Source organism: Acomys russatus, chromosome 10, assembly GCF_903995435.1.
Source record: "Acomys russatus chromosome 10, mAcoRus1.1, whole genome shotgun sequence".
Classification (NCBI taxonomy): domain Eukaryota; kingdom Metazoa; phylum Chordata; class Mammalia; order Rodentia; family Muridae; genus Acomys; species Acomys russatus.
In genome coordinates this window covers 46,722,490-46,749,508 of record NC_067146.1, presented here as the reverse complement: position 1 = coordinate 46,749,508, position 27,019 = coordinate 46,722,490, and the positions used below count along the sequence as shown (strand labels likewise).

Here is a 27,019-nt window from a genome sequence, read left to right as displayed (position 1 = left end):
ACATGCTTCGGAACAGTCGTGTGTGTGTGTGTGTGTGTGTGTGTATCAGTGTTCACACGAATAGTAGTTAAATTTAATTAGCACTAAAATATTTTACAGACTCAGGATGACACATTCCTAAGTGAATTGCTTGGGTGGAGATCCCCTGGTAGAAGAGAAACCGGAGTGCTGCTGTTGCGCATCATAACAAACACTTGCTCTTCTCATACCTTTGAGATTGAAACCGCGGCACTGAGTCAGTGGATTCCCGTGCCTTACATCCTGTCTTCGGCTCCTTCTGTAAGTGCAGAGAAACATCAACGGGATTTGGCATTAATGACAGCTATGCCACGTTAAAAACACCCCAGTTTAAACTTGACCTTTAATTTAGAAAGCGAATGGAAGCGTCTCGTTACCTCACTCAGCTACCTGACCTCACAGTGCTGGCCGTCACCAGTGATAAGCGGCCTAAGTCTAATCTATAATTAGTCAGTCTCTCTCTTCTGTCATCTGTGAGCAGGCAGCCACAAAATTCCTAGTTCTTATCACTCACAAAGTAGAGGTTAGATTTTCTAAATGACTGTATTAAATTGTATTGCACACTTATTAGTCCAAAATGAACTAAAATGAAAACTGCTAAACAATAAACTCAACAGTATTTCTCTTCTTATAAAAGTTTTCTTTAAATAAATATGCTTTTTGTTTAAATGTCAGTGCCCTATAGACGTTTTAAACCTTTTTTTAAAAAGCCGAAATAGGATTTCTGAATACAAAGAAAAATACACCTTACTTAAAAGACTTTCAGGTTTCCAAAAATGGGTATATACATAGAGTGATTTCTAAAATGTTTATATGCAATTTCCTATATTTGCTGTATTTTTTCTCATGAATATATGTATGTGTGTGTGTGTGTAGTACAATAGCATATTTAATGTTATATGGGCATATATGAAAGCTTCTAGAAAATGAGATAAAATTATACTGCCTTACCCTATAAACAACAATACCAATGGAAAAAGCATGTCACAACTCAAGCTATAATCCTTATAAATGGAAAATCAGTTACATAAATTTGTTCATTAAGGATTTCATTCTGTGATGCTTAGGTCCATGAGTTCTCCTACTTTAAATTTCACAACAGAAAGGAGTAAACCAAAGATAGCAGTTGGACGCATATGACTACACCTAGAAGCCATGTGGGTACTCAGTTAAAATATTGGGGGCACACAGCTAAATGACTTATGATAAGAATACCACTTGACTCAATTAAATGTTAATTCCTATTATTTTAGCATGATAACATATTGAGCAAAACTAACAAAAATAAAAATGTACACAATTATTATTAAACATACGAAGGAATACTAATCTCAGTCGTTCATGATTTGAAAACCTCGTTTTAAAATTATGGAAAACGGTTAATACTTTATGGTCACATTTATTTTTATCAACTATTAGTATATGAATTGTACCGTTGAGTTACATATCTGTATAGCATTACACACAGAGTGGAAGTACCAGTCACTCTCTGGTAAGGAAAAACGATTAGCATCCTTTTAAAGACAAGTTCCATGTACAGTTTTACTGCCAAGTAGTTGCATTTTTTTTTTTTTTTTACTACTGTTGAGCCTAAGAATGTATACTCAAACAGTACTTTGTGAATGTTCTTATGGCTGATCTGATTACTTTCAGCCTTCTAGACACTCACTCTATCCATAGTGTTTAAATGTACTCTCTTGTAGCCAGCACTATGAGGTGTTTCATGTTCACAGTGGATAACCACTCAAGCTAGGCAAAGGCAAAGGGAGCCTGCCACATCAATGCCCAGACATTCAAATAAAAAACCTTGCTATTGCTCTTTTAAAATGAGATCAGCCAGAGCCCTTGGTGTGCGCGTCCGTTCCCTTGATGCATTCCTGGAGCGTCACACAGCCGTGCTGCTCAGCAGTGTGATATTACATTACATGCAGGATTGGGGAGTTGGCACCACTATTCTCAATTCTTTTGGATAAACAATGAAATCATTTTCTACTTCCACAGAAAGGATATTTATTAAAATTGAACTGGTTACCCTATCTTACATTTTCTAACTGCCTGCCTGAATTCAGGATGAATAGCATTAGAAAGTACACTGCAATATTGATACACACAGATATTTAAGATACTTCCAAGTGGTGAACAAAAAGTATGTATTGTTTATGTACCAAGTTATAAGAAAGAAACCGTGGAGCCAATATTTAATGTTGTTGTGTGAATGTATGGATTCTGCTTTCTGGCTGTGTTTCTCTGCTTACATACAAAGGCTATATTTTTGTTTTAGTTACATTAATTCATCTACAGACAGATAATTCCAAGAGTATAATGCCAGATAACACTAATTTTAAAAAGTTAATACTTAAAATATTAAAAATGGTATTTTCCACTACTACCTTTTAATGTCTGAAGGAAAACAATAGGGAAAACTGTATCAATTCATTCTACAAACATACTTCACATCTTTCACAGCATGTTTAGTTGGAAATAAATTGGAACATTTAAGCAGTATAGATAGTTTTAGTGAAACTTGTATTGCACTAGCCAAAAGGAAATATTGGTAAGCTTATCCACTGTGTGTGTTTGCGTGCATTTTGCATTTTACAGGTTTTCATCATAGAATTAATAAACTGGTAGATATAGTCAAAACATTTATTTAAATAGTTGATACTTATTCTTCCACCCAGCACACATAATTTAATGCTAGCACAATATGGTAAGAGCAACCAAATCTCAGATAGTTTCATTAATTGGTATATAATAAGCCATGACTAACTTCACAGTGTGTGCTGGCATAAGGGCAATGCATGAGGATGCGTCAGTATGAATCTTAGAAAATGCAACTGGATTTGTAATAGGTGAGACGACATGTGAACATACTCAGAGACATCCAAAATTTCAAATAAATCTCAATGCCCAATGATACTCCACACATGGCATGGAATTTTACTTGAGAATCATTGCTTGTGTGAAAACTAAAGATTCCTGTAGGCCTCAGACAAAATCTTTGCAAGGAAGGAGTTCTGATTTGACTATAGGCTGGTGATTATATCCGGTTTATAATCCCCATCTCACTTTGTTCTTTAGAAAGAATCATGGGCCAACATTGCCATTAATCTTGGTGAAAGGTGAAGGGCTCCAACTCTGGTGCTATTGACCCCACACTTAGCTCTAGAGCTCTTACCAGCAAAAAAAAAAAAAAAAAAAAAAAAAAAAAGTACCATCTAGCAAATAGCTGTGGGAACACATTTAAAATACTACTTTTATTATACTTAGAGCTACAAGACACATACTGTTGAAAACAGTTGCTGCAAAAATCAAATTTATTTGAGATTGTATTTGAAATTTGAATTCCTCACACTCTGTGCCCAGGTTCTGAACTCTTCAGCCAGTTCAAATAGAAACAACTGACTAGGATGACGTATCTAAAAGTGAAGGAAAGCTGATGGAAGTGTAGGACCTCCTGCCCAACTGCTACGGCTGATGGGGGAGAATAGTTAAGTCTTCGAGCACTGATGTAAGACTGATTCCTAACCTTAACCTTAACCTTCATCCTCGCCCCTCATGCTTGTTAAGAAGGGATCCAGTCCAGGGCACTGCTCTCTACTCCAGATTCACACTTCTTTCTCTATGCTACACCCTGGATAGAGTGTCTCCTAGATTCACACTTCTTTCTCTATGCTACACCCTGGATAGAGTGTCTCCTAGATTCACACTTCTTTCTCTATGCTACACCCTGGATAGAGTGTCTCCTAGATTCACACTTCTTTCTCTATGCTACACTCTGGATAGAGTGTCTCCTAGATTCATACTTCTTTCTCTATGCTACACCCTGGATAGAGTGTCTCCTAGATTCACACTTCTTTCTCTATGCTACACCCTGGATAGAGTGTCTCCTAGGCGTTCTTGGTGTTCTTTCTCCCTCGCACCTGCACCTATTGCAGGGTTTGCTCTTAGACAATAGATGTTTCCTATATTCTGGTTTTCAGATTTTGGGGATTTTCTTCTTCTTTAGTTCTCCAAGCTCCCACACCGAATACTTCAACAGAGTGATTATGTGAGTGTACAAACTCAGAGCACTCTTCTGTCTCCTCTGACTCTACCATCCCCATGCAAACCACTCCCAGAGTGGACCCAGAGAATAACCCTGAATCCTTTGTCCACCTGATTCTGTCCCAGCTGCTTCCAATGCCAGTGCTCCAAGAAAAGCAACATCCAGCTGGTGCTTGGAACCAAGAGTCAGATTGTATCAACATGGGTATCCAAATCCCCCAGTCACCCTCACTTCCATTGTAAACAAGAAGACTGAGCACTGATAAATTGCTGATAAAGTCCGACCTCGTCTGGCATTGCAGACTTCTTTCTTTCTAGCCTTTCTTCTCCTCTCATGGCCTACTAAGCTCCATCATGAGCTTTGGTTTATCTCTCACATGTTCCTCAGCATCCTTCCGGAGTGGTGTTCCTCCTGAGGATGTCTTGGTGCTACCCTTCTGACATTTTTGTCCTGGTTTCCCTCCTCTGTGCCCACCATGGTCCTCTCAGATCATCCTTTCAACCTTTCCAAAGATGCTACATGTTGTGTAGCATTTATTGTTAACACTCTTTTTTTTCCCCCACATCCAGAGATCTTGCAATTATTTGCCATATTCACAGCCTTCTCTGTGTGTTTTCTGTCTTCTCTCTTCAGACCGCTTTACACTCAAACACAGAGCTTTGTCTTTTGTTATCCTTTTTCATATTTTAAGCCTATTTTCAACAGCAATGTCTGAAATCCAGTTTGCCACAAAATACATATTTGGTGAATTAGTATACACAAAGGGTCAGGATGGCCTTGATATGAAAATTTAATGGCAGGGGTCTTGTAAAACTTAAAAACCATCTATGATGGAGTCCAAAGTTTTTGAGTGTGCTTTTATTTAGTTTGTTTTCCATTTATTTGTTTTCTTTGGGGGCATGGTTTTATTCTGTTTTCTTGGGTTTGGAGGGTCTATTGCTGTATTGAGGGTTTGTTTTTTGAGAAAGAACTTCAAGTTGGATGGGTGGAGGAGGTTGTGAAAAGACTTGATGGAGGCAAAGAATATGGTCAAAATATATTTAAATGTAAAAGTGGCTTTAAATAATAAAGATTAATATAGTTCAAAATCATCTGGTGCTTTCATGGGTAGTTCATTGGTTTTTAAGACTGACATCATTTTCTTCCTCTCCTGACCCTAATTTTAAACAGGTTTTGGTGCCCTCATTCATTATAACCTATATCTCAAAACTATTACAAATATTTAGGACCTCAACCAACTCTGAGTTCTGCATGTTCTTTGCTATCTGATCAGTGCTTTTTACTGGAAATCCCCCCCCCCACACATTTGCTCTTAATTTACCTGGGACTAGGGTCCCTTACTTAGACTGTTATACTACCCAGCAATCACTCAGTGAGTCCTTAAATAGGAAGAGGCTTGTGCTGCTAGGCCATGTGGGTATCCTTTCTAGAACAGTGTTCTTGTGCCTAAAGTGACATAGACAGTTCTATCCAAAATACTATCTTTTGAAATTAATCTATTTCATTAATTATATGATGGGCAAAAACTTTGTCCTAAGATAATTAAGCAATATATACACTCATGGCAGTTTAGAATTTAAGGCTACAGTGACATAGAGGACAAAACAGGCACACATTAGTTAGTATGAGGACAGAGCTTAAATCCCATCTTGGATGTTTGATGGGTCCTAAAGCCCGACTTCTCTATGAAGAAGAAAAGAATGGAAAGAGCACCTCAGATATCGAAGTATGATATCTCCTTCCCTGAAAGGCTGTGTGTGATGCTAAACGTGGGTTCATTTCACATTATCTTTTAAAACAAAAACAGCCACAGAACTGGTCCACAAATCCACTGCCGTGTGGAGTCCATTTGGATTTTCACATGAATGTTTGGTACTCACCGCTTCCCAGTCGGGTAGAACCTGGAGCAGGAGTGGCCGTCCCAGGCACAGTATGGGTCCCTTGCCAGGCAGCAGTCTGCACAGGCTGTGCCGTAAATGTGGCAGCGGTGCAGGGACACTTGGGAGAGGCCTTCATTGGAGCTCACGTACAACTGTTGCTATGAGAAGAATCAGGATGATTTATTTCAGATGTAAAAGAAAAAGACTTTTTAGCTGTAGCAGTATTTATGGCCACAAACCCATGGATTCATTTAGAAACAGACTCAAAACAAGAAGCAAAGAGAGTACAATGCCAAAATAAATAGAATTTTCTTATGTTAACACCACTGTAACATTACCACTGTCTGCTTAAAAAAAAAACAACATACCTCTCAGTGTGCCATATATAATGGTAACGTGCTTTAAACATTGGGATCCACTGTTCTCTAATGTTTGAGCTAATATATTGCATATTAAATAATGATGTTTTCTTTCCTTTTTGACTACTGTCTCTTACCAAATCACAAGGAAGCTTTCAGATGTCTCAAGTCCAAGAGCACAAGTCAATTTTGAAATCAAAAAACATTTTTGTTTAGAAGAAAAGGGTCCTAGACACTCAGACATAAGTAAAGAGAAAGCATTTGAATATGCATCTTTGAAAGGAACACGTTGCTTATTAAAGCTATTGTTTAGATTACCTGAAAAAATTAATGTTTAGTGTTCTGTGTGTATTTTTGCTTGTATGTGCATTTATGTGACATATGCTCATGTGTGTGCATCTGTGTATTCATGCAGAGGCCAGGGGAGGAGACTCGGTATCCTGCTCAATCACACTCTACTATATTCCGTTGAGTAAGTTACTGAACTGGACATATCCTGGCCCCAGCAAATCCCAGTCATCCTCTCCCTGTGTAGTACAGTGATGCTCATGGCCACTTCTTGATAGTTAATGTGGATATTGTAATGCAATGTGAGGTTCAAATACTTAGATAGCAAGCATTCTTACCCACTAAGTCATCGCATCAGCCCTAATATAAGGGTATACATTGAAACATGATTGAAAATGTCTCCTTTGTCTACCAATCTTTATTACTCTAACAAAGTCAAAAATAAGAGTTTACCCCGTTCAGTTGTAAGACACTGAGAAAATTTAAATACACATTTTTATTAATTATTTGAGAATTTTATGTAATATATGAGCACTTGTGTTGTAGTGTTCTTCTAAGATGAAAATGTTATAGGGATAATAAAATGCTCTGAATAGATGTTGGGAAGTGAATTGACAATGAATTTGTATTACTTACAAGAGTAGAGGAAAATATCAATGAACAAACTATCAATCTGTAAGTTTCAGTTCCAATCACATGAATTATGTCAGTGTATTGTGTCTAATATTGCTATTTTATTCAAGTCAATTGAATTTTGAGAAATTATTGGAAATTGATGAATTCCCATATGGATATTTAAATCCTGAGAAGATGGCAGCATATTCTATGCTTTGTCAATTGTCATTTTCCCAAGAACACAGGACATAAATGGTGAAGTACAGGGCCCTGTGGCACAGATCTGTAATTTCAATTTCTTAAAAGGTTAAAGCAGGAGAATGACAAGTTCAAAGCTTGCCTAGAGTGGCTTCCCAAGGCTACAGTGGGCACTAAGTGAGACTTTGTCACAAAATGAAAAGTTAAAAAAGAAGGCTCATGATGTAGCTCAGTGGTAGGATATTTAGTATGCAGAAGGCCCCTTGGTTCCATTCCCTGTAAGTGTTTATTACATAACTAAATATGTATCTAAAGGACAGAGGCAAGTGTCAATGTCAGAGTCATTAAAATGTTTTAACAATAATTTATTTGAGGAAAAGGTAAAAAACAGTTTTATTCTATATACCTTAAATGTTTTAGTAATGTCAATATTCTTGGAATCAGAAACAAGAGTAAATTGAAAAAAAAATGAATGCAAGAAACAGAAGATTAAATAATTTGAGTACTAAGAAAGATTCCAAACTCATGAAAACTAAACACCTATAATATTCTCTTCACAAACTATAGTCTTCCAACCTCAGAAAATAACACGATATTTAGTGAAGCTAAGGAGTTTCAGAAAAGTCACTCCCCTAGCTGTGATGCTCACTGCTCCACTGAAACATTCTGAGCTATCTGCAGTGTAGAATGTTGAAACCAGCATAACACATGACCTATAAAGACACTGAAATATCTGTTTTATATACGACTACAATGACACACAAACGGCCGTGAAGACTTTGAATCTTGTTTCTATATTGTCTCTTTCCATTAAGCCATCGTAAACAAAAGCCTTCCCTGCTGGCTTCAAAGACAGTTCTGACTTGAGATCAGCTCCATAGGACATTAGCAAAATGACAAATGACTTCATGCTACTTGGGAAAATGTTTGTTAGGCACCATGCAAACATTTTTACAGATGAGATCTTTAACTCCATTATGTCATATTTATTTGTTCTCGTAAAATTTGGTCAAGTGAAAAGAGCACAAGAGCAACTGTGAATACCACATCATGTCTAGTACGTTGGATATGGCAAAGGGCACTGCAATTATACAGTCAGTTGTTCAAACATCTAAAATCTTCAGTTTCTGTTCCAACAAAAATAGAATCCAAGGCTCTTACAGACAGCACTAGTTATTCCATTTTATTTTAGGCAATTTCCATACATCATTTGTGAGAAAGGCATTGCGTTTTAGATGTAGAGACTTAGGTCAGGGAAGTTAAACAACTTGCCTGTAATTTATAGTCAAGTTGGGCATTAAATACATGTCAAGGTGATTCAACTGACTCTTGGGGCTTTGGGAATTGGGGCGGGGTGCATGACTTACCATCTTCTGCACATGAGCACTGAATATTTGCATGTTCAAGAAAATTAGATTAACTAAAGTCTTGATAAGCACCATCATTCTCTCCTTTACAAAATCCACATCCCCTAAATAGGGTATATTAACAGTTTTGTAGACATGTATCAGCTCTAGGAAACAGCACTGAATAATTACTTCAAAGTAGTAACAGTGGCAGAAAAGCAGAAGTGGGTGGATCACTCATTCTAGCCCCTGAGGATGCCTTGATATTACAGTAGCTGAAAATAATGCTCAGTTCTTTTAGAATGTTGCTTTTTTTTTTATTAGAGTGAACACACCACAATAGCTGAGAGTATACCATAGACAAAGAGATAGAATGCCTTTCTATATATATTGTCTGCACTCATTAGCTTTTATGCAAATAAACATATCTCATTTTCACTAATAAACATTGAGGTCTACCTCACATCATAGATGATTCTGCATGGTTGTTTGTTAATAGTAAAACTAATTTTTCAGAAGGTAAAAAACATATTTTCCTGATTATAATATTTCATCTATGAAAGAACATAAAAAGCCTTCGTTCTTACCTTTTTGGATGAGATTTTCATTGTTGTTATGGGAACATGATTCTAAAAGATTAGAAAACGTACATTAGTAGGTCCTATGATTTTTAAAAGCAGTTTTTTCATGTAAAATTTCAAGCTTTGCATAAAAATTCAAAATGTCATATTTCTCTCTCAGTCAGTGCATAGACTTTCTATAAAGTATCCTTCTCTGGGACTACAGATAGACTTGTGGTATAACATGTGCTTAACCTTGAAAGAAGTACAATCATCACACACTTATCATAGCAGGCATTAAAGTGAAAATGACAAGCGGGATAAATGAGAGAAGTATTTGGAGGCTGTGGTAGGGGACACTCCACCACTCACACAGTCGGCCTGAGATATTGTTCAGCTGACAAGAGTTGTTTAGGAAAGATGTATTGGGCTAAACCATGCTACTGCATCCTCATTGGCGGAAACAAAGACACGTACAGTTAGAAAGGGGCTTCTTGTGAAAGAATTTATTGCGGACACTAATCCTTCTGAAAGCCACTTGATAGCTTTACTTCCTAAGTATTTTCAATTAGTTTTAAGCTTAAAGTAAAATTTCTGATAAGCTGATGATGATTCATGAAGACTTCAATAATTCAGGTGAACTCTTAAATTCAAATATTGACACTGTTATAGATCCTTTGGATTGCATATATTTATAAAAATGTAAAATGAAAAAATGGTGGTATCGCTCTCAGTAATTTAAATTATCCTTTATTAGCTTACACATGTACACATGAGCAACAGATGGGACAATTTATAGTCATTGAATAAACTACTAGAGTTGTTTCTCAGTTCACTTTAAGCTTAAAGAAACTAGATACCTTCAGAAACATAGATATAGGATTAAAGAAGAGTCTGTGGTTCTGTTCTTCTAACAGCTACACTGATATTCCTGCAGTTTGTCTATATGACACTTAACTAAGGATTATTTTCTGCTTAAATCCATTACATCCTTACACGACCATCACAATAGATCATGCACACCCAATTATTTTTTTTTATTTTACCTCAAAAATGTGACACAAACCCATAAAAGGCAATTACTTCATTTGCCAACAGTGGCTTTTGGCTCTGCTGTATCAACAACCACACAGGCGTCAGTAAGGAAGCTCAAACACCTTTTAGAATGATGGCCCCACATGCATTGTGACTGACTGCATTTCTACTGAGTTTCTTCTGCTTGATGATAACAGCAGAGCAAATCATGTAACAGCCCATGCAGTTCTCACTACTTCAGAAAACTGCACATGTCTCTATGGCTGTTCTATACATATATGTTTAGACTTGTGTCAAACTCACTTCATTAAACATTTCCTGACAACTGAAAATGATGCTTCAGTATTAAAAAATGAAGTCTTTGTACTATATAACTTTTTGTTATCTTCAAGGAACGCCATCTTGCTCCTAGTTGGTTGCATGATACAAATGTATAATATGAAAAACAATTTTAGTTAATGCAATGAAAGTTTCAAATTCTTTATAAAGGTAAAACCTATTGGGATAGGTAAAATTAACATTTATTTGATGGGCATATTTTTAATACGATAGCCAAAAGGAACCTAGTGTGAACTAGAGTCAAGTATTAAAAGTTATAAATTTCATCACACACTGTAAAGCAGCTGGAGAAACTCCAACTTATACTAGACTTCATACTTTGTTACATTCTTTAATATGAAATGTTAATCACAAAATCTAAGAGCATTGTATCTTAAGCAGTTAGATGCTTATGAAACCAATAGTCTTAGAAATTACAATACTCATTTTAATGAGTCAATATATCCTGAAATGTCAGTTAAGCTAAACAACTAACTGAACTAGAGACAGTCTACTTCTGGGAGTTCTGAGGTGCTATTGAGGAAAATCCTCATGCAGAGGCTGGCTCTGTTCTCCAGGACCCATTTTCTCTTAATTAATGGAAATAATGGTCTGTGAAAAGATTGGTTCTATGACAAAGATTCTTGTGATCCTCTTGCTTTGTTTTCCCTTAGTTTCCAAATGCAGATAAGGACTCTTGTCCAACAGCTACAGCCATGCTAGGAAGAAAGCAGCAAGGTGGCACTACTTGGCTGGTTCTGCTAGTTCCCAAATACCTGAGGAAAGAAGAGCTGAGTGCTGTGGTGACCAACTGCATTAGGAAACTGAGGCAGGAAGGCCCAAAGCTGGAGGCCAGCTTAGAATGAGGCAGACTGTCTAAAGTAAAAACAAAGAAAGGGCCTCTGGGCCTGTGTCTTGAATGGTGGAGATCTTATAGAAGTAAAAGTCTCCCGTGTACACCTTTTGGTTTGGTTTTGTTGTTTTTCTTCTATTTTTTTTTAAAATTCCAATTCAGGGAGAATAATAATACAGTGAAATCCCAAGTACACATAGAACATAATGCTTCAAGTGCTGAGAAGGAACATTTGTTTTGTTTAACTGGAGTGGCGTTGGAATGGAAAGCAATCAAACAACAACTTTTCTTGAAATGACTGGCTGCAAAAGTATGAGGGAGCTTATCTATAATTACCAATGTGAAGGCATTGGGGTTACAGTGGCTTGTGAAGGGAATGCTAAAACCCTGTCCATGACAGATTCTCCTAGCCCTTGACCATAGGGACTCACTTAAAAAAAACAATGAGGAACAAATTTCTTTTGAGTTGTGATGATAGCTGAAAAGCATGTAACCCTTTCATGTGAAGATAACATGAAGTATAAGAAAATACTTCACAAAATAATATTTGTTCTCTATTCTTCCTTTTATCTGATGCTTTCCTATTCTTAAAATTTATTACATTTGTTTACTTAATCTTTTATTGGGTGTTTTTACTGGCTGAAGGAGTGAAGGAATGAGGTCATCAGGCATGAGATGGATAGGAGAAGGGATCAAACCTTAAAGACTTCCAGCTCCTCCAGAATGAGCTCCCCGCTGGCAGAGCTGTTGGTGGGAAGGACAACGACCTTCTGCACGGTGCCCCGATCTAGATGGGAGAGAGAGATGGGAGATGCTGCAGAGTACTGCCTCAAGACCCAGGATGTTGTCAACGCAGAGGCCAGGCGTCAAACAGATCAAACATTTGTAACCCATTGAATGCATGGATAATCCCATATGTTTAAATTGAGACTGTATACCATTCAGAGAAACATGGGAATCTTATATTTTGCTTAATGTTGAGTTGTAGCTATCCAAGAAGAAAAGATCATCCATACGTCTTAAATCAGAAGTTGTGAGTCAGGCACCCTTGTTCACATACATGATTGTGTGTGTGTGCGTGTGTGTGTGTGTGTGTGCGCACACACACACGCACACACACATAAATAAACCTGTAAAAGAAGTTGTGAGCCAAGTATATATTCCTTAAGTACAATCAAAATATTTAAGTTTTGTCATTTAAAACATTCGTATTTCGCTAAGGTAGGATTATAAAATGATATTCCTATTATTTTGTCAACATTTGATGTGAATTGGTTTTATTTTGGGGAATATTCTGGGAGAAATGGTTGGATATTGTAATAGTATAAAATAACTCGTCTTGGAAAGCAAATGTTTGATCTATGATTTGGAGTTTAGAGATAGTGAAATATCTTACGCCCATTACAACGTAGAGTTGAAATTAGAAACATAAATGTGGTTTATCCCAGGTAAAGAAACCAATTGTAAAATAATCATAGTGCTTTTTAACTTATCATTTGGCAATATTGCTTTGTATAGTCTTAAAATGTAAGGGTTTGAAATTACATGGCACAAAGAAATGCAAAATAAAAATGTTCTTGTATCCACAGCCATAGTGAATACTAACAGCACACACAGGAAATGATTTTTAGGCTGACATATAAAATTCAGATTGTTTGCAAGAGTCCTGTAGACACTTTTGTGCATACAATTATTTTAGTTTACCAGTTACATGAAGTTTACATTTAAGAAAACTAGTGGAGATTTAACAAAGAGAAGATTAAAAAACTGTAACTAACTTGATAAAAAAATATGTATTAATTAAAATATAGTACTCTTAAAATGTTTCATAAGTTGGATCATAAATATGAAGCTATAAATATTCTCATTTATGACTGTGAACTTACAATTTATAATTGTCCACCACCATCAACACATAAGATGGCTTTTATCAAATTTTCTCAAGTAATTTCCATAAGATAAGTTATCTAAAACTGATTGTGAAGAATTTTCTAAGTAGGAATCTTTTAGTTACTAACCCTACAAATCTTAAATCTTAAGACCTAAAATTTATTGTCAGTGTATAAAATAGTTACTTTGACATAGAAATTGTACTCATGTTGACAATTGGCATTTTATGAACCTTATCCAAAGAATTACAAAATTCTTATTTAAATAGCCATCGCTTACAAAGTGGTACAACCCAGTAGAAATACTTTTAAAAGAAAGAAAACTAGTGGATAATATTCAGAACAATAAAAGCCAGTGTTTGCTAGGACAATCACTTGGCTTGTGAGGATGTAGCACATGAGACTGTGGCTTTACAAGTATTTAAGTTCATTCTGTGAACCTAAAAATTAATGATGGCTACATAGTACTGAAGACTCTGTGTTTACTTTACAACCTGGCAATATTTTGCTTCTCTGAGCAGCTCCCTTAGAATCAGCCCAGGTGATGCCTTGGACTATTTTTGTTCTAATAGATAATATAAGTAAAAATTGGAAGTAAGAATTCTTTTAGAGATAATGTACAATCATGCCATAATGGTAAATGGATGAATGACAACCCATCAAAACGAGCAGTGGAGATGTCTAGAAGAATATCATATGACCAGAAGTCCTAATCAGAAACTTAGGTTATGAAACTTAGAGGAAGGTGGATGGCTCTCTCTCCTCTCTCTCTCTCTCTCTCTCTCTCTCTCTCTCTCTCTCTCTCTCTCTCTCTCTCTCTCTCTTTCTCTCTCTCTCTTTCTCTCTCTCCACCTCTCCCTCACCCCTCATATTTGTTTGAATAGGTGTATGCAAGTCTCTGTCTCTGAGTGTCTGTATACACATGTATGCAAATGCTCCTTTTGAATATGTGACTCAATGATCCTAAATGTTTAGAAAATCAGGACAAGAATGGAAATACCTGATTTGATGGACATCATAATATGATAGAGGTTATAACCCTCTCCTGGCTCCTTACTGTAGTGTGTAAGGATGACTAGCATCTCAGCTTTCTTCATGGAAGCATAAGGAGAGGATGAGGAGAGGATTTGTTAGACCAGTCCCAGGAATAATTAAAGAAATGTGTATCCTGATTGTAATGTCTCTCAAAGATATAAGGACGCTCTGAGAAATTCAAATAGTTTGATTGCTTTGGTCATTCCATAATGTAAACACATATCAAATGGTTGTATTGTTTATAAAACATACGTATAATACATGTTTTTCAATATAAAAGAGAAATCACTGCATTTTTTCATATAAGCCAGGTCCCTCTAGATGTTTTATAATATGCCAATGTACTATGAGAACAAAAATTTATGAATCATTAGTCTCTTCTAAAAGGTTCTTGGTAGAGGTACTTTATACATTGGTAAAATATGAAAAACTATAAAATTAGCTGATAGAATATGGGGAAGAACATGTATTTGACTCGTTTATAATAAATTATAGAATAGCACTTGTCTTTTGTTTTAATTATTGTAGATATTTTAAATTTTATCTGACTCTACTGAAGGCATACAAAATGTATTTTCAAATTCTCAGGCGGTACAACTCACTATAAAACAAAATAAATTTTGGTTACACACCATCCATTTGAACTCATTGACTTGGTAAAAAAAAAAATATTGAGGATCTCCAGTAGGCCAGACAGGAGAGATAAAAAGATAAATAGACATAATACTCAAGTGTTCAGAGCCTAAAATTTATGGGTGTTTAAGTCCTGTGTTCACATTAAAATGTTAGTCATTGTGAGATATACATTCCACAGTGGCCATAAAGTTCCACAGTACTGACACCCACATAAAGCCATCTCTGTAAAGTTTCCTTTGAAGAAAATATGGTTATCAGATCTTTCTTTAAGGGGTTCTGAGAATGGTTCTCTTTGAAATTATGCACTGTAATAAACCCGTGGTTTTTATCTGTGAAAAAGGCATCATGGCCACAATGACCTTATAGTGAAGCAGTCTCACTTTTTTTCCAGTGTCACTTGGCTTGTGGACACAAAGCCAATACTTTTGCAGTGGGTGTCTGTTACCACAGCTTATGTTGAATCATTTCCCATCTTGCATTAATATCTACCAGCAGCTTTTGGAAACAACATTCCTTCCATTCTCAGTCTGTATAGTAAAGGGGGCCTGCGCTGGTCACCAGCTCCATGAAGACCATCTCATGACAGCATCCTCACCTCTGTGCTCATATAGGAGTGGGCCAATAAACAAGTCAGGGCCTGGGACTCAGCCACAGCATGAACCTCCCTCATCAGGGTATTAATTTCATTCACATAGCTGTGCTAGAATCATTCCAACTACTATACAAGAAACCCATTGGAGAGTTGGCAACTCAGAAAGCAGAGCTAGAACATGCTACAGTGAAGTTCTGGTGTTTAAATACCCAAATGTGAAGACTTGTGTTGTTTTAATTAGCCAGAGTAAGGTATAAGGCCATTTTCAGTTGTTTTTAACTAAGAAACAATAATATAGAAATCATTGAAAACTATGTCTGGGGTGGTACAAAGGGCATTCTCAGCTGGTGAAGGCAATTCACCTCTATGCAGTCCACCTGTTAAGCCTTGGGCATATGGAAGTAGCTGGCTTCTATTGCCTCTCAACTTCTTCCTCTAGATGACATAAAGAATAGATTCCTGAATAGATTAAAGCAGTAATGATATGTGTGAATAGCCTAGACAAATCTTAGAAGTGGTTTCCATAATGTAAATTTATACACAAGGAAAACAGCAGAATCATTAACACACATTGATTATTTAATTTCCTTCTGTTTGCCCAATATCTAAAGAAACCTCCCTAAATAACCATTCTTTCTGATTCTTTATTTTATACTACCTAGGTTTTTTTGAAATTGCAATATTAGGGATCACAGCAGCAATTGTTCAAGGGCTCTTCTGTCTCTAACCTGGAGATCAGCGTACATGGATCACACAGTAGGTGTTGGCTGTCTCAAGCAAGTGATGAAGCATAGCTCATTACTCAGCAGGTCACGGAGTCATCATTGGTATTTATCCCTTGGTTGCATTTTAACTGAGGTCCTTGGGTTTCCCTGGAAACAAGCTGGGCCTGCCACTGGATTGGCTAAACGCTGCCTCCTTAATCAGATCTAGTCCTCCCCTCTCAGTGGTTGCTAACACATGAAAGAATTCTACTCAAGCTGGCTTCCTCCATGTGTGACTGACACAATTGCATAGGCACCTTTGCTAAGGGAGGGTACAAGTTTGATTTAGTGCTCTTTCATCACCTCTTTGAAAGTCTTAATTGTTTTAGAAAGGGACTCTGAGTTTTATTTTATGCCATACCCTACAAATTATGCACACAGTTGTGACCCTGAGAGCTTAGTAATCAATCATTCACATCAGATAAGGCAGCCTTACTCACTTTTAGAAAAGACAAACACACATCCCCAAATCACATACTAATCTCTTTCTTCTTTTTCTGTTTCCTCTTCAGTCACCTGAGGTGTCAAACTCTGCAGTACAGCACAAAATTTCAGGGATAACTGTCGTGTATGTTCTAGTACTTTTTAAAAATTTTACTTTAAAAGTATTTATTAGAAAAGAATAAACAAACGTGTTAAACGCCCACACACTATCACTTTCAGAATCAATAGGAGCTTTACGAAAACATCAAGGAAGTGTAACTAAGCTTCCTGCATCAGCAGTCTCCAAAACTGGATCTAATCAAGTGGCTGCCTCCTTTAAAGTCAAGTGAGCTATCCATTCCAAATGGAAGTCATTTTCCTGTTTGATTACCAAACCACTACTGCTGTATTCTTTTATTGCTACTTTTATAATTTGAAAAAATAAATGAAGAAACAAGCATCATTCTCACTCCTGATAGATAACTGAAGAACGGTGGTGTTGATATTTTCAGCAGCCACAACCATGGGTGCTGACCCTACTCCATCCTAAGCCATCAGTAGCATCTTAAGTGTCTCCACTTAAGGGGACATACTTAGGGTGGCCACGTCCATCAAAGCTACTTTCTCAGTTTTTTCCAAAACTTGCTCATGAGAGAGTTTATAGGGGCACATCACTGCAAATGTATAGGGTGCATGCAAAGTAAAAGGCATTTCCTTGGGGAAGAACCTTCCAGAATGTTAAAAAAAAAACAAAAAACAAAAAACAAAAAAAACTCACTGCATTGTAAGGGAAAAAAAAAACCTAGATAAAATAGGATTCTTTGATTTTCAGTTTCACTTGATGATTTAAATGTACTTGGCTCCTTAGCACCTCTAGTCATGTTCAATTATATAACATTTCAAACACATGGCCCTCAGATTACCTCAGCCAAAGTCACCTACAGAGTTTACTAAAAATACAGATGTTGTTTCCCATGTTAAATCACAGAAGGAATTTTTAGAAGTACTGCATATGTATAAACTTTACAGAGAAACATATGCCTGCTCAAGCGTTTGAGATTCTCAAGAGACAAACAGTATAATAGTCATAAATGTTCTTAACCTCTGTGTAGTTGTCTATATTCATCATTGGTAGAACCACCAAACCAATTCTGATATATATCTGTTAAACTTTATTTCCATTTTGTATACATTAAACTGAAATAATACATTTGTCACTAATGTATGAAATAGATTATGCACAATGTAAGAAAACATTATGTAAAACTCCTATGAAAAATTGTAATCAATACATTTCAAATATTTTTTTTAAAAATCAAACATATAATTTATGAATTTTCACAAGCATATCCGATCTGTAAAATTATTGTTAATGGTTAAAACTGGGATGGATGTGGCAATAAGGAGTAAGAGATTTCAAATACTTTTGAAAGAAATATAAAATCTTTCTGGAAGGTGCTTATGGACTATGGCTGTAATAGAAGAGTCAAGGATGCTGAAGACGTTTCCCACAGTGAATAATTTAAGAATGGGAAAACTGTATGATAAACTCTTTCCAATTTAGTTAAATAATTATGTGTATGTATGCGTGCTCATGTGTGTATACTCTTGCCCTGGTGTGAGTGAGGAGGACAGATGATAAATTGTGGAAGCAGATTTTCTCTGATTATCATCTGCCTTATAAGAATCACACGTGGGTCTACTGGCTTGGACACACATGCTTTTTCCTGCTGAACTGTCTTGCTAGACTGAGAGGTGACCCTTCTTTTGTTTTAGATCATATGGGTTAGGATCCCCACTAGGTGATCTCGAGAGCAGTGCACGCCCTGCCTGGTGACAATTTCTCAGGAGGTTCTGAGAGCACAGTGCAGCCTGGAGATCACACAGAAGGGACAGATCTAGGACTTGGGAGCAGCAGAAGAGGGGTGGATTTGTCCTTTAGTGCAGCTGGCCAGGGTTTGTGAGGGATGGGATAATTGGTAACTACAATGAGCAGAGTCGAGGCGATATATTGGGGGCTCTGCAGTTGTGGGCAGGGGAAAAGGGAACCACTGTTTTGAGGCCAAAAATGTTAGCCTCACCCAGAACTCATTAACACCTTGATGATTTCTTGGTCTCCCCCAAAAGACTGAGATTTAATTAGATCATGTTTGAAAGTAAGACCTTGTTTAGGTCTAACCTAAAAACAATCAGAAACAGTAACCTGACTATATAAGAAATGGTAAGGAAATAACTTGCAGCTGGTTTCCTGCAAAACTAGGTTTACATGCAGTACATAAACTCCAGCAACCAGGAGAGCAAGACCCAACATGGTCAAGGGAAAACAATAGCATGCTCTCTATAATTATCCTGAGTTCTCTGTAGTAGAAGTTATCAGACCCAAGGGCAATAAGGTCTTTTTCATAGGTCCAGACACCAACAGTAAAATTCATTACACATAGCAACAAAAAGGAAATCATGATTAAACAGCAAGAATAAACTAAAGTCAAGCTGAAACCAATATTAGAGTTAGTACATAATAACCTTAAACCCTATTCCTGAAAATGGTGTCATGTAAGGGAGCCTGAGATAGACACCAGTATGGGATCAGCCTAAACAGTACTCTAAAACCATGTCTTAAAATAGTAAGTAGCAGTACATATGACTATTCATTCTCATAAATATGTTCAAAGAATCAAAAGTAAATTTAAAGAAGTAAAAGGAAATTTATTTAAAAAACTTAAAAAGGCATGGTTTTAATGAGTGAAGAGACAAGAAACTCAGAAGATAAACCTATTTGGAAAAAGAGAAATTTTAGTTTTCAAAAGTATAATCATAGAAATAAAATATCAACTCTACCAACTAAATACCAGAGTAGTATGCTTTGGTTGCATTAAGAAAATGTCAATAATCTTAAATGAAGTTCAATAAGAACTTGCCTGACTTGGAAGAAGAAGAAGAAGAAGAAGAAGAAGAAGAAGAATAGCTCAGACTCCTGTGATATATGTGGGATTAAATGCTCGTACATTTTTCTGTGAATAGAGCCCCAAAAGGATAAGGAAGGAGATCGGGAAAGAAAAAAAAAATGAACAAAGTAATGGCTAAAAGTTCCAAAACTGATGAAAGAAACTACATTACAGACACTGCCTGGATGGCGGGGAACCTGAAGCTGGATGGCCCAGACCAGAGACCTAGAATAGAACTAAATACAACTGACATGAAAAAAAGACAATTAAATGATTCCTAATGATATTCTGCTATACAGACAGATGCAGAGATCCACAGTCAAACATCAGATGGAACCTCACAGAAGCAGAGGAGGAAAAAGGATTGTAGGAGCCAGAGGGATCGAGTGCCCCATGAGAACAGAGCCCACAGAATCAAGTAGGCAGGGCTCATAGGGCCTGAGACTGACGTGGCAATCAGGGAGCCTACATTGGCAATCAGGGAGCCTACATTGCTCTCTGCTAGGACCTCTGCATACATGCTGTGGTGGTGTAGCTTGGTGTTCTTGTGGAACTCCTTACACTCGAAGTGTCTCTGACTATTTGGCTGATCTTGGGACCTCTTTTCTCCTACTGTGTTGCCTTACCCACCCAGCCTTGCTAAGAGAGCTTGTGCCTAGTCTTATTGCATCTTCTTATGCTGTGTTCAGTTGATATCCCTGGGGGGCCTGTTCTCCAGAGGGTACAGTAGGAAACCAACGGAACAGTGCATTTGAGGAGAGGGGAATCAGGAGGCGGCTGTTTGGAAGAGTGGAGGGAGTGGAGGCTGCAGTTGGGATGTATTGTATGAGAGAATAACTTCAAAAAGGAGGAACAAAAATAAAAAATAATTCTAAAACGTCCATTATATTTTATCTTGGTAAAAAAAAAAGCTACCAAGAATTAAGTTGAAGAAAATGAGTCAAGGGCCCTGCATTGTATGGAAACTTCTGAAAACAAAGCAAAGGAACAAAAGAGGAAGCAACTTGGAAAGTCACAAAAAAACCCACCACCACCACCAACAACAACAACAACAGTTTTGGAGGTTGGTCTGATGCTATGTATTTTGATACTAATTACTGGTTCACAAGATCTAGATGCTGCCCAGAAGCTTGCCTCCCTGCTTGTCTGAATAACAAGCCCGTGCTGAGCAAGGCAGAAAGGGGCATGGTTCCCAGGGCTTTAAAAGAGAAGAATCTTAGGAAGGAGAGACAGACAGACCAGAGAAGGAAGAAGGGTAATCACCATGGGATAGGAAAGAGCCATGTGGGCCCAGAGAGCAGCTCTGAAGTTCTACATAGAAGGAGATGGCCAAAAGGAACAACCTTACAAATATTTTGGATTTATGGATTGGCGGTAACACAAATATAAATTATTAGAAGCAAATGGCATGGGATGGAGGCTGGGTTATAAATGAAAATAGCTTAGGAGGCAAGATCTGCCTTGTCCCAGGTGAAAATAGGCTATTATGTGATACATCAGGTGTCTGTGTCTTTATTTATTGAGAACCAGGTTAGATAACACCACTATAATAATTGTAAGCCTAATTTATAAACATTTATTAGGCCATACCATTAAACTAACAGCAACACACCAATAGAGAGAATAACACCACAAAAGATGGGTAACAATTTAGCACAATATTTGAAAGCCAAAAAGCAAGCAGTATTTTAATCTCTAATGAGAGAGAGAGAGAGAGAGAGAGAGAGAGAGAGAGAGAGAGAGAGAGAGAGAGAGAATTCTGAATCTACAGAAAATACTTTGCAAATAGAAGTGACGACAATTATTTCATTTAAAAGTATTGCCTAAAGACATGTTGGGTAGAAAAACTTCTTAGGCATCTTCTAGTCTGCAGGGAAACAGCACAGAAAGGACCTGGAGCCACAGGATGGGCTCGGGATGAGGTAGGCATGTTTCCCTGTGGATACAGGAGACGAATATGCACATGGAACCACTGCAAACTATCGGGAATATGGCCAGGCCTAATATGAGGGAACAGCACACTGTGCTCCCTTCCTGAGGGGAACAGCAACAAAAATTCCCACTAAAAGTTCTGGAGACTGCCTCAAACCATATCTGAGACATGCCGTGCTAGCTTCTCTTCCTGTCGGGGGACCATTAAGTTTCAATTAATAGAACAAGTACACAAGCAACACACTGTAAAACATGATACTTGGGCCCCAAAATAGTCAAGCAGCTACTTGCCAATCTGACACTGTAAGAAAAATTTGTATTTATAACATAACATGCATGTGAGTAGAGGATCACACTCCATTTTTAATATGAGGCCATTTATTAAGTCTATATACAGCCCTAAATTTCAAGCTTTGCAGGTTTTTTTTTTCTATTTAAAATATCTTTCTTATGGTACCAAATCTTTCCTTAATTGAACCAATGTCTTAAATCTGACCTCTATTGCCTTGAAGGCATTTACTTTGCTTGGGTTGAAGACTTTGTGGAAAATAGTGGTGTGTGCTATTACAAAGTATCGTCAAGGCCTTGCAAGACATATTATATATGTACATATTGATGTTCCCTCTTTATATTTTTTTCTGATTTTTAAAGTCCATTCCGTGGGACTAGGGGTTTGAGTAAGTCCCTGGGAGGCAGACATATCAAGAGAGGGACCACAGATAAATTATAAAGACAGAATCCTTCCAGTTCCTTCCTCACACTTCTGACATGAGACAAAGGTTAAGTCTAGAAGGCTCTTTCTCCTGTTCAGGAGGGCTAGCCTGCCAATGGACACATCTGACAACTTCAAAGCTGGGTCAGAATGTACTTACCTCCAAATTATTACATTATCAGTCTTCCTGTCTTTTTCAAACTGAACAACCATAAATTAGGGAGAAAAGACTAATGTAAAGAATCTTCAGGCTCCCAGCCTCAACGAGAGTCCAGATTTCAGGCTTCCCAGTATTTTGGGTGCTTGAAAAAGCCTTTGTCTCTGTGTGCCTTGCTCTTTCTTTCCCTTATTGTCTGTCTGCCTGCCTGCCTGTGTCTCTCTGTGCTTTTCTGTCTCTGTCTCTTTCTGTCTCTGTCTATCTCTTTGTCTCTGTCTCTGTGTCTGTGTCTCTGTCTCTCTGTCTCTCTGTGTCTCTGTCTGTGTCTCTGTCTCTGTCTCTCTCTCTCTCTCATGTGTGTGTGTGTGTGTGTGTGTGTGTGTGTGTGTGTGTGTGTGTTTCCACAATCTTCATAAAAGCCCTTCTTCACCAACTGATGCAGTCTGCTGTCTGATAATTCTCCTGAGGTTTTCCTAGCCTTTTAGTTCTTTAACTGGAAGAAAATAAAAGCTATATTGAGATGGCTAGATGGTAACAAATTTGATTTGAAACAAGGGATAAAAAACCACAATGTATTTTTCTTCTTTTATAAATATGTTTTTACAATAAGCATTTGAAACTGATATAAACAAAAAAAATTAAGAGATTGAGTCAAATAAAACTATAGAGCTAAATCATGACATGTTTTAAAGTAAACAGTTTTGTTCTGTTTTGTGGGTTTTTTTTGAGACAAGGTTTCGCTGTGTAGCCATGGCTGTCTTGTACTCACTTTGTAGCCTGTAGAACCCCAGAAGAAGAATGGCTTAAGATGCACAGCTAATTAAGGACTCCACAGTTGTGTTTCCCCAGCAGCAGTTGTTAGAAGAGATGCATCCCGCAACTACATCCTATGATGAGCCCAGCTCTGCTCTGTACTGGCTGCTTGTAGTAAGCATTCAGTGGTGAAGAGTTGCCTGCCTATCATCCCAGTTAACACCACATCCTGAACGGACGCTCAGTAAATTGTGTCTGTACACATGCAATCCAAAATCGTGAACTGCAAATTTTCCTTTGTCTTTGAAACATGTACATTGCCTTTTCTTACACACCCAACAGGCTGCGCAAGACCAAAGAAGACAAGTTGGGTGAACCTTCGCTGTAAACTCTAGAGACTGGGTATAGCCCTACTCCTTATTACTAGTCTCCACATGTTACAGCACAATCCAATCTTATAAAACACTGCTTGGCTCTTTAATTTCTAAAATGCACCAACAGCTCCAGCTGTGACCTGTCACTACAGTTATTTTCTCCTTTTATCTCCCTCTCCTTTCCTTCTTTTTATTTTCTTTTTTCTCTTCTTCCTTGCTGTTCCTTTTATTTTCATGTCTCTACACTTGCTTTCCTCCCTCATGCCTCATGGTGAGCATCTATAACTCTAACTTTAGTGAGGGAGTGAGGTGGGACAGGAGGATTCTCAAAGCTCACCAGACCACCATGCTAGCCACCTGGTGATTTTTGAGTTCAGTGAGAGACTCTGTCTCAAATAAAACGATAGAAGTGTGATAGAGGGCAACATATGCTGTCTATATCTGGTGTGTGTGTGCGCGCGCACACACACACACACACACACACACACACACACACACACACACTTTATACACATACATAAACATTTTAAAAACCAGCTTCAAAATTAAAACAAATACACTTTCTACTAATAATGCAAGTGTGTTATATACGGTGCTTCTGGTTCAATCCACGATGCAACAATTAATTTCTAAACACAGAACTGTGCTCAGCCTTTCTACTTAACCCTATATTACTGAGGGAAAAAACAACTCCTGAAATTAATGAACTATCTGGTCACTGATGATATCTTTTTCAGCAACATTTCCATTGGCTTTAGACTTGAACTTCAAATCATTGGCACAAAATGGCTCAGAACATCCATGTTTCTAGATTTACAGATAAGGAAGCTCATTCCTTTGCGGTCATATCCAGGCTCACCATTAACTTACCCTGGTCACCTTTCCCTTCTTTCTGGTTACTCTCTCCTCAATGCCACTAGTATATAGGACGATAGTATAAGGTGGGAGGCAGCACATAAAAAGGACATTCACATAAAATGATCTTGTCCACTGCTTCTTCCTGCCTGCCTCTGTCTCTTCTCAAAGTTACCATAAGATCACTTCCTTCCATTATGCATTTATCTTCATGATCATTCCTCATTCTTATTAGAAAATATTCTTAATTTTCTGACTCATTCAGGGAACTCTCGTAGTTAAATCTTTATAATTTCCTAGATGGGCCTCAGCGCTGTCGGGGATTCACATAACACATTCTTGACTAATGAGGCTCCTATCTCTACCTCTAGCACAGCACTCTCTGCTGAAGTGTATCTGTACTAACACCCTCTTGACTTATCCATCTGGATAGTCCACCAGAGCTTCCATCGAATGTGAGATGGACTCTCTATTTCAATACTGTTTCCAATGACACCATAATCCTAAACAAGCCACTCAGTTCATAAAGTTCTTATTTTATAGACGTATAAAAGGAAAAGAGAATTTCTTTTTGTTGGCTCACTGTTATCTTAACAAATCATAGAAAATTATAATATTTATTAAATAAGATATAAATTGAGTGTATATGATATTGTAAATTAAATTATATAGTTGTAATTTAGATCAAAGATCAAATAATAGATCAAAGAAAAGACTAAATGTGTCATTAAAAACATTCATATGCACATATGATGAAAATGATACTTTTTATCATCTCATCAAGCCCCCTGTATAATTCTTGATCCAGATAACCCCCTTTAATCTACAACTTCCAACTCCTATTTTAACAGGTATCATTTCTTGCCTTTGACAGAAAGATACAAAAAGCTATCCTTTTCTTTGGCCATTTTAATGTCCCTTCTGCATCAGTATTATAGGGTAGATGAAATGACTGCATGGGCAATAGCAACTGCCCACTGAGTTAGAATCCATATGGTAGAAGAGACAAATACCTTCCAAAAATCTCTCCTATGACCTTCACATACATGCCATGGCATGAAAGCACACACATGCATGTTTGCAAAGCAAACATTAAAACATAATAAAAATGCTTTAAAATGAATATGATCGTGGCTGGCATATTTTAAGTTAACTCTGTATAAGGCACTTCCTTGTTCCAATCATGGAGGAGTGTATGACTTACCTGAGGTAACGGCAAAATGCAAGCTGATCGGACTTCAGTTTCATGATTGTCCTGTACTAATAGACTGAGAAAGAAACTCTGCCAGCCTTAAAGCAGACAAGTAAGCATTTTGGTCACAAGGCATTGTGGTTTGTTACTGTGCTGCGTCTCAGTGACTGAGAAAGAAGCTTAATTTGAAACATGATATTATGGATATTATGTTTATGCATTAGTTATTATTGGCTTTCCATTCAGGGTTTAAAAACAGAAATTTGATTGATCATTATTTTTGAGTTATTTATATTTAACGAATAAAGCTAAAATTCAAAAGCTGAATTAATTTTAAGTTGTTACATAAAAAATTATTAGCAGTTTAGTATTTCTGAATAAAACACATTGCTTCTCTTACGATTATGGCGCCTAGAAATTCAACATGGATCTCAGTGTGCCAAAATCAGGATTTTGAGCATCACATTCTGTATGTTTTAGGGAGAACTTGTTTCCTGTGTTTTATAATTTTCAGAGTCTTCTATCTTTTGCCATATAGTGCTTACTTTCTTCCACCTCCAGGGACATTTCAGACATTGTTTCCACTGACTCTCAATTTTTTTTTTTTTACTATAACCAAGGACAATCTCTCTCTCTCTCTCTCTCTCTCTCTCTCTCTCTCTCTCTCTCTCTCTCTCTCTCTCTCTCTCCCTCTCTCTCTCCCTCTCTCTCTCTCTCCTCTCTCTAAGAGCCACATGTTTGTGTTGAGCACACCCACAAAGTTTGGAAAAATGTCCCCTTCTCAGGGTCAGCAACATTAACTACACCTGGGAGAGCCTTTTGCTAATTAAGGTCTGTTGTCTCTAGTTCAGGGAACTATGAGAAGGAAGTAATTGGATGCTCACCATTCTGCTGCTCCATCAGTGGAAAAGAAAGCTAAGCAAACACATTTGGAAAGTAAAGCATACAATGTTAAGCCCACACACTTTGCTCAGATCTGCCTTACAACGTCCAAGGTCTACGGCATTTCATGTTCTAAATAAAACATTTCCTCCAGTTTCCTAAAATGTACACTTTTCCCAGTGCAATCATTTTTTTTTCCCAGAGCTAGTTTCCACAAAAGCAACCAGCACTACAGACAGCTAGTGGGTTATGCGGAGCCATAGGAGGCTGTGCATTCTTCTCCTACGACAAGGGCTGTCCTGGGGGCTGTCCCCAGGAAGCTGGCAGTACTGGAAGAAGAAAAACCCAGCACGGTGATTT

General features: G+C 37.4%; 1 protein-coding gene across 1 annotated transcript in view; it reads right to left on the bottom strand.

The window, feature by feature from the left end:
• The window catches only part of Sema3c (semaphorin 3C), a 157,251-nt gene that overhangs the window by 6,913 nt on the left and 123,319 nt on the right, over positions 1-27,019 (bottom strand). Inside the window, exons 12-15 of the mRNA XM_051152085.1 lie at positions 12,217-12,305; positions 9,340-9,381; positions 5,947-6,104; positions 210-277 (exon numbers count right to left, since the gene is read on the bottom strand). Coding sequence (XP_051008042.1) covers positions 210-277; positions 5,947-6,104; positions 9,340-9,381; positions 12,217-12,305 — 357 coding nt within the window. The remainder of the gene's footprint in view (positions 1-209; positions 278-5,946; positions 6,105-9,339; positions 9,382-12,216; positions 12,306-27,019) is intronic.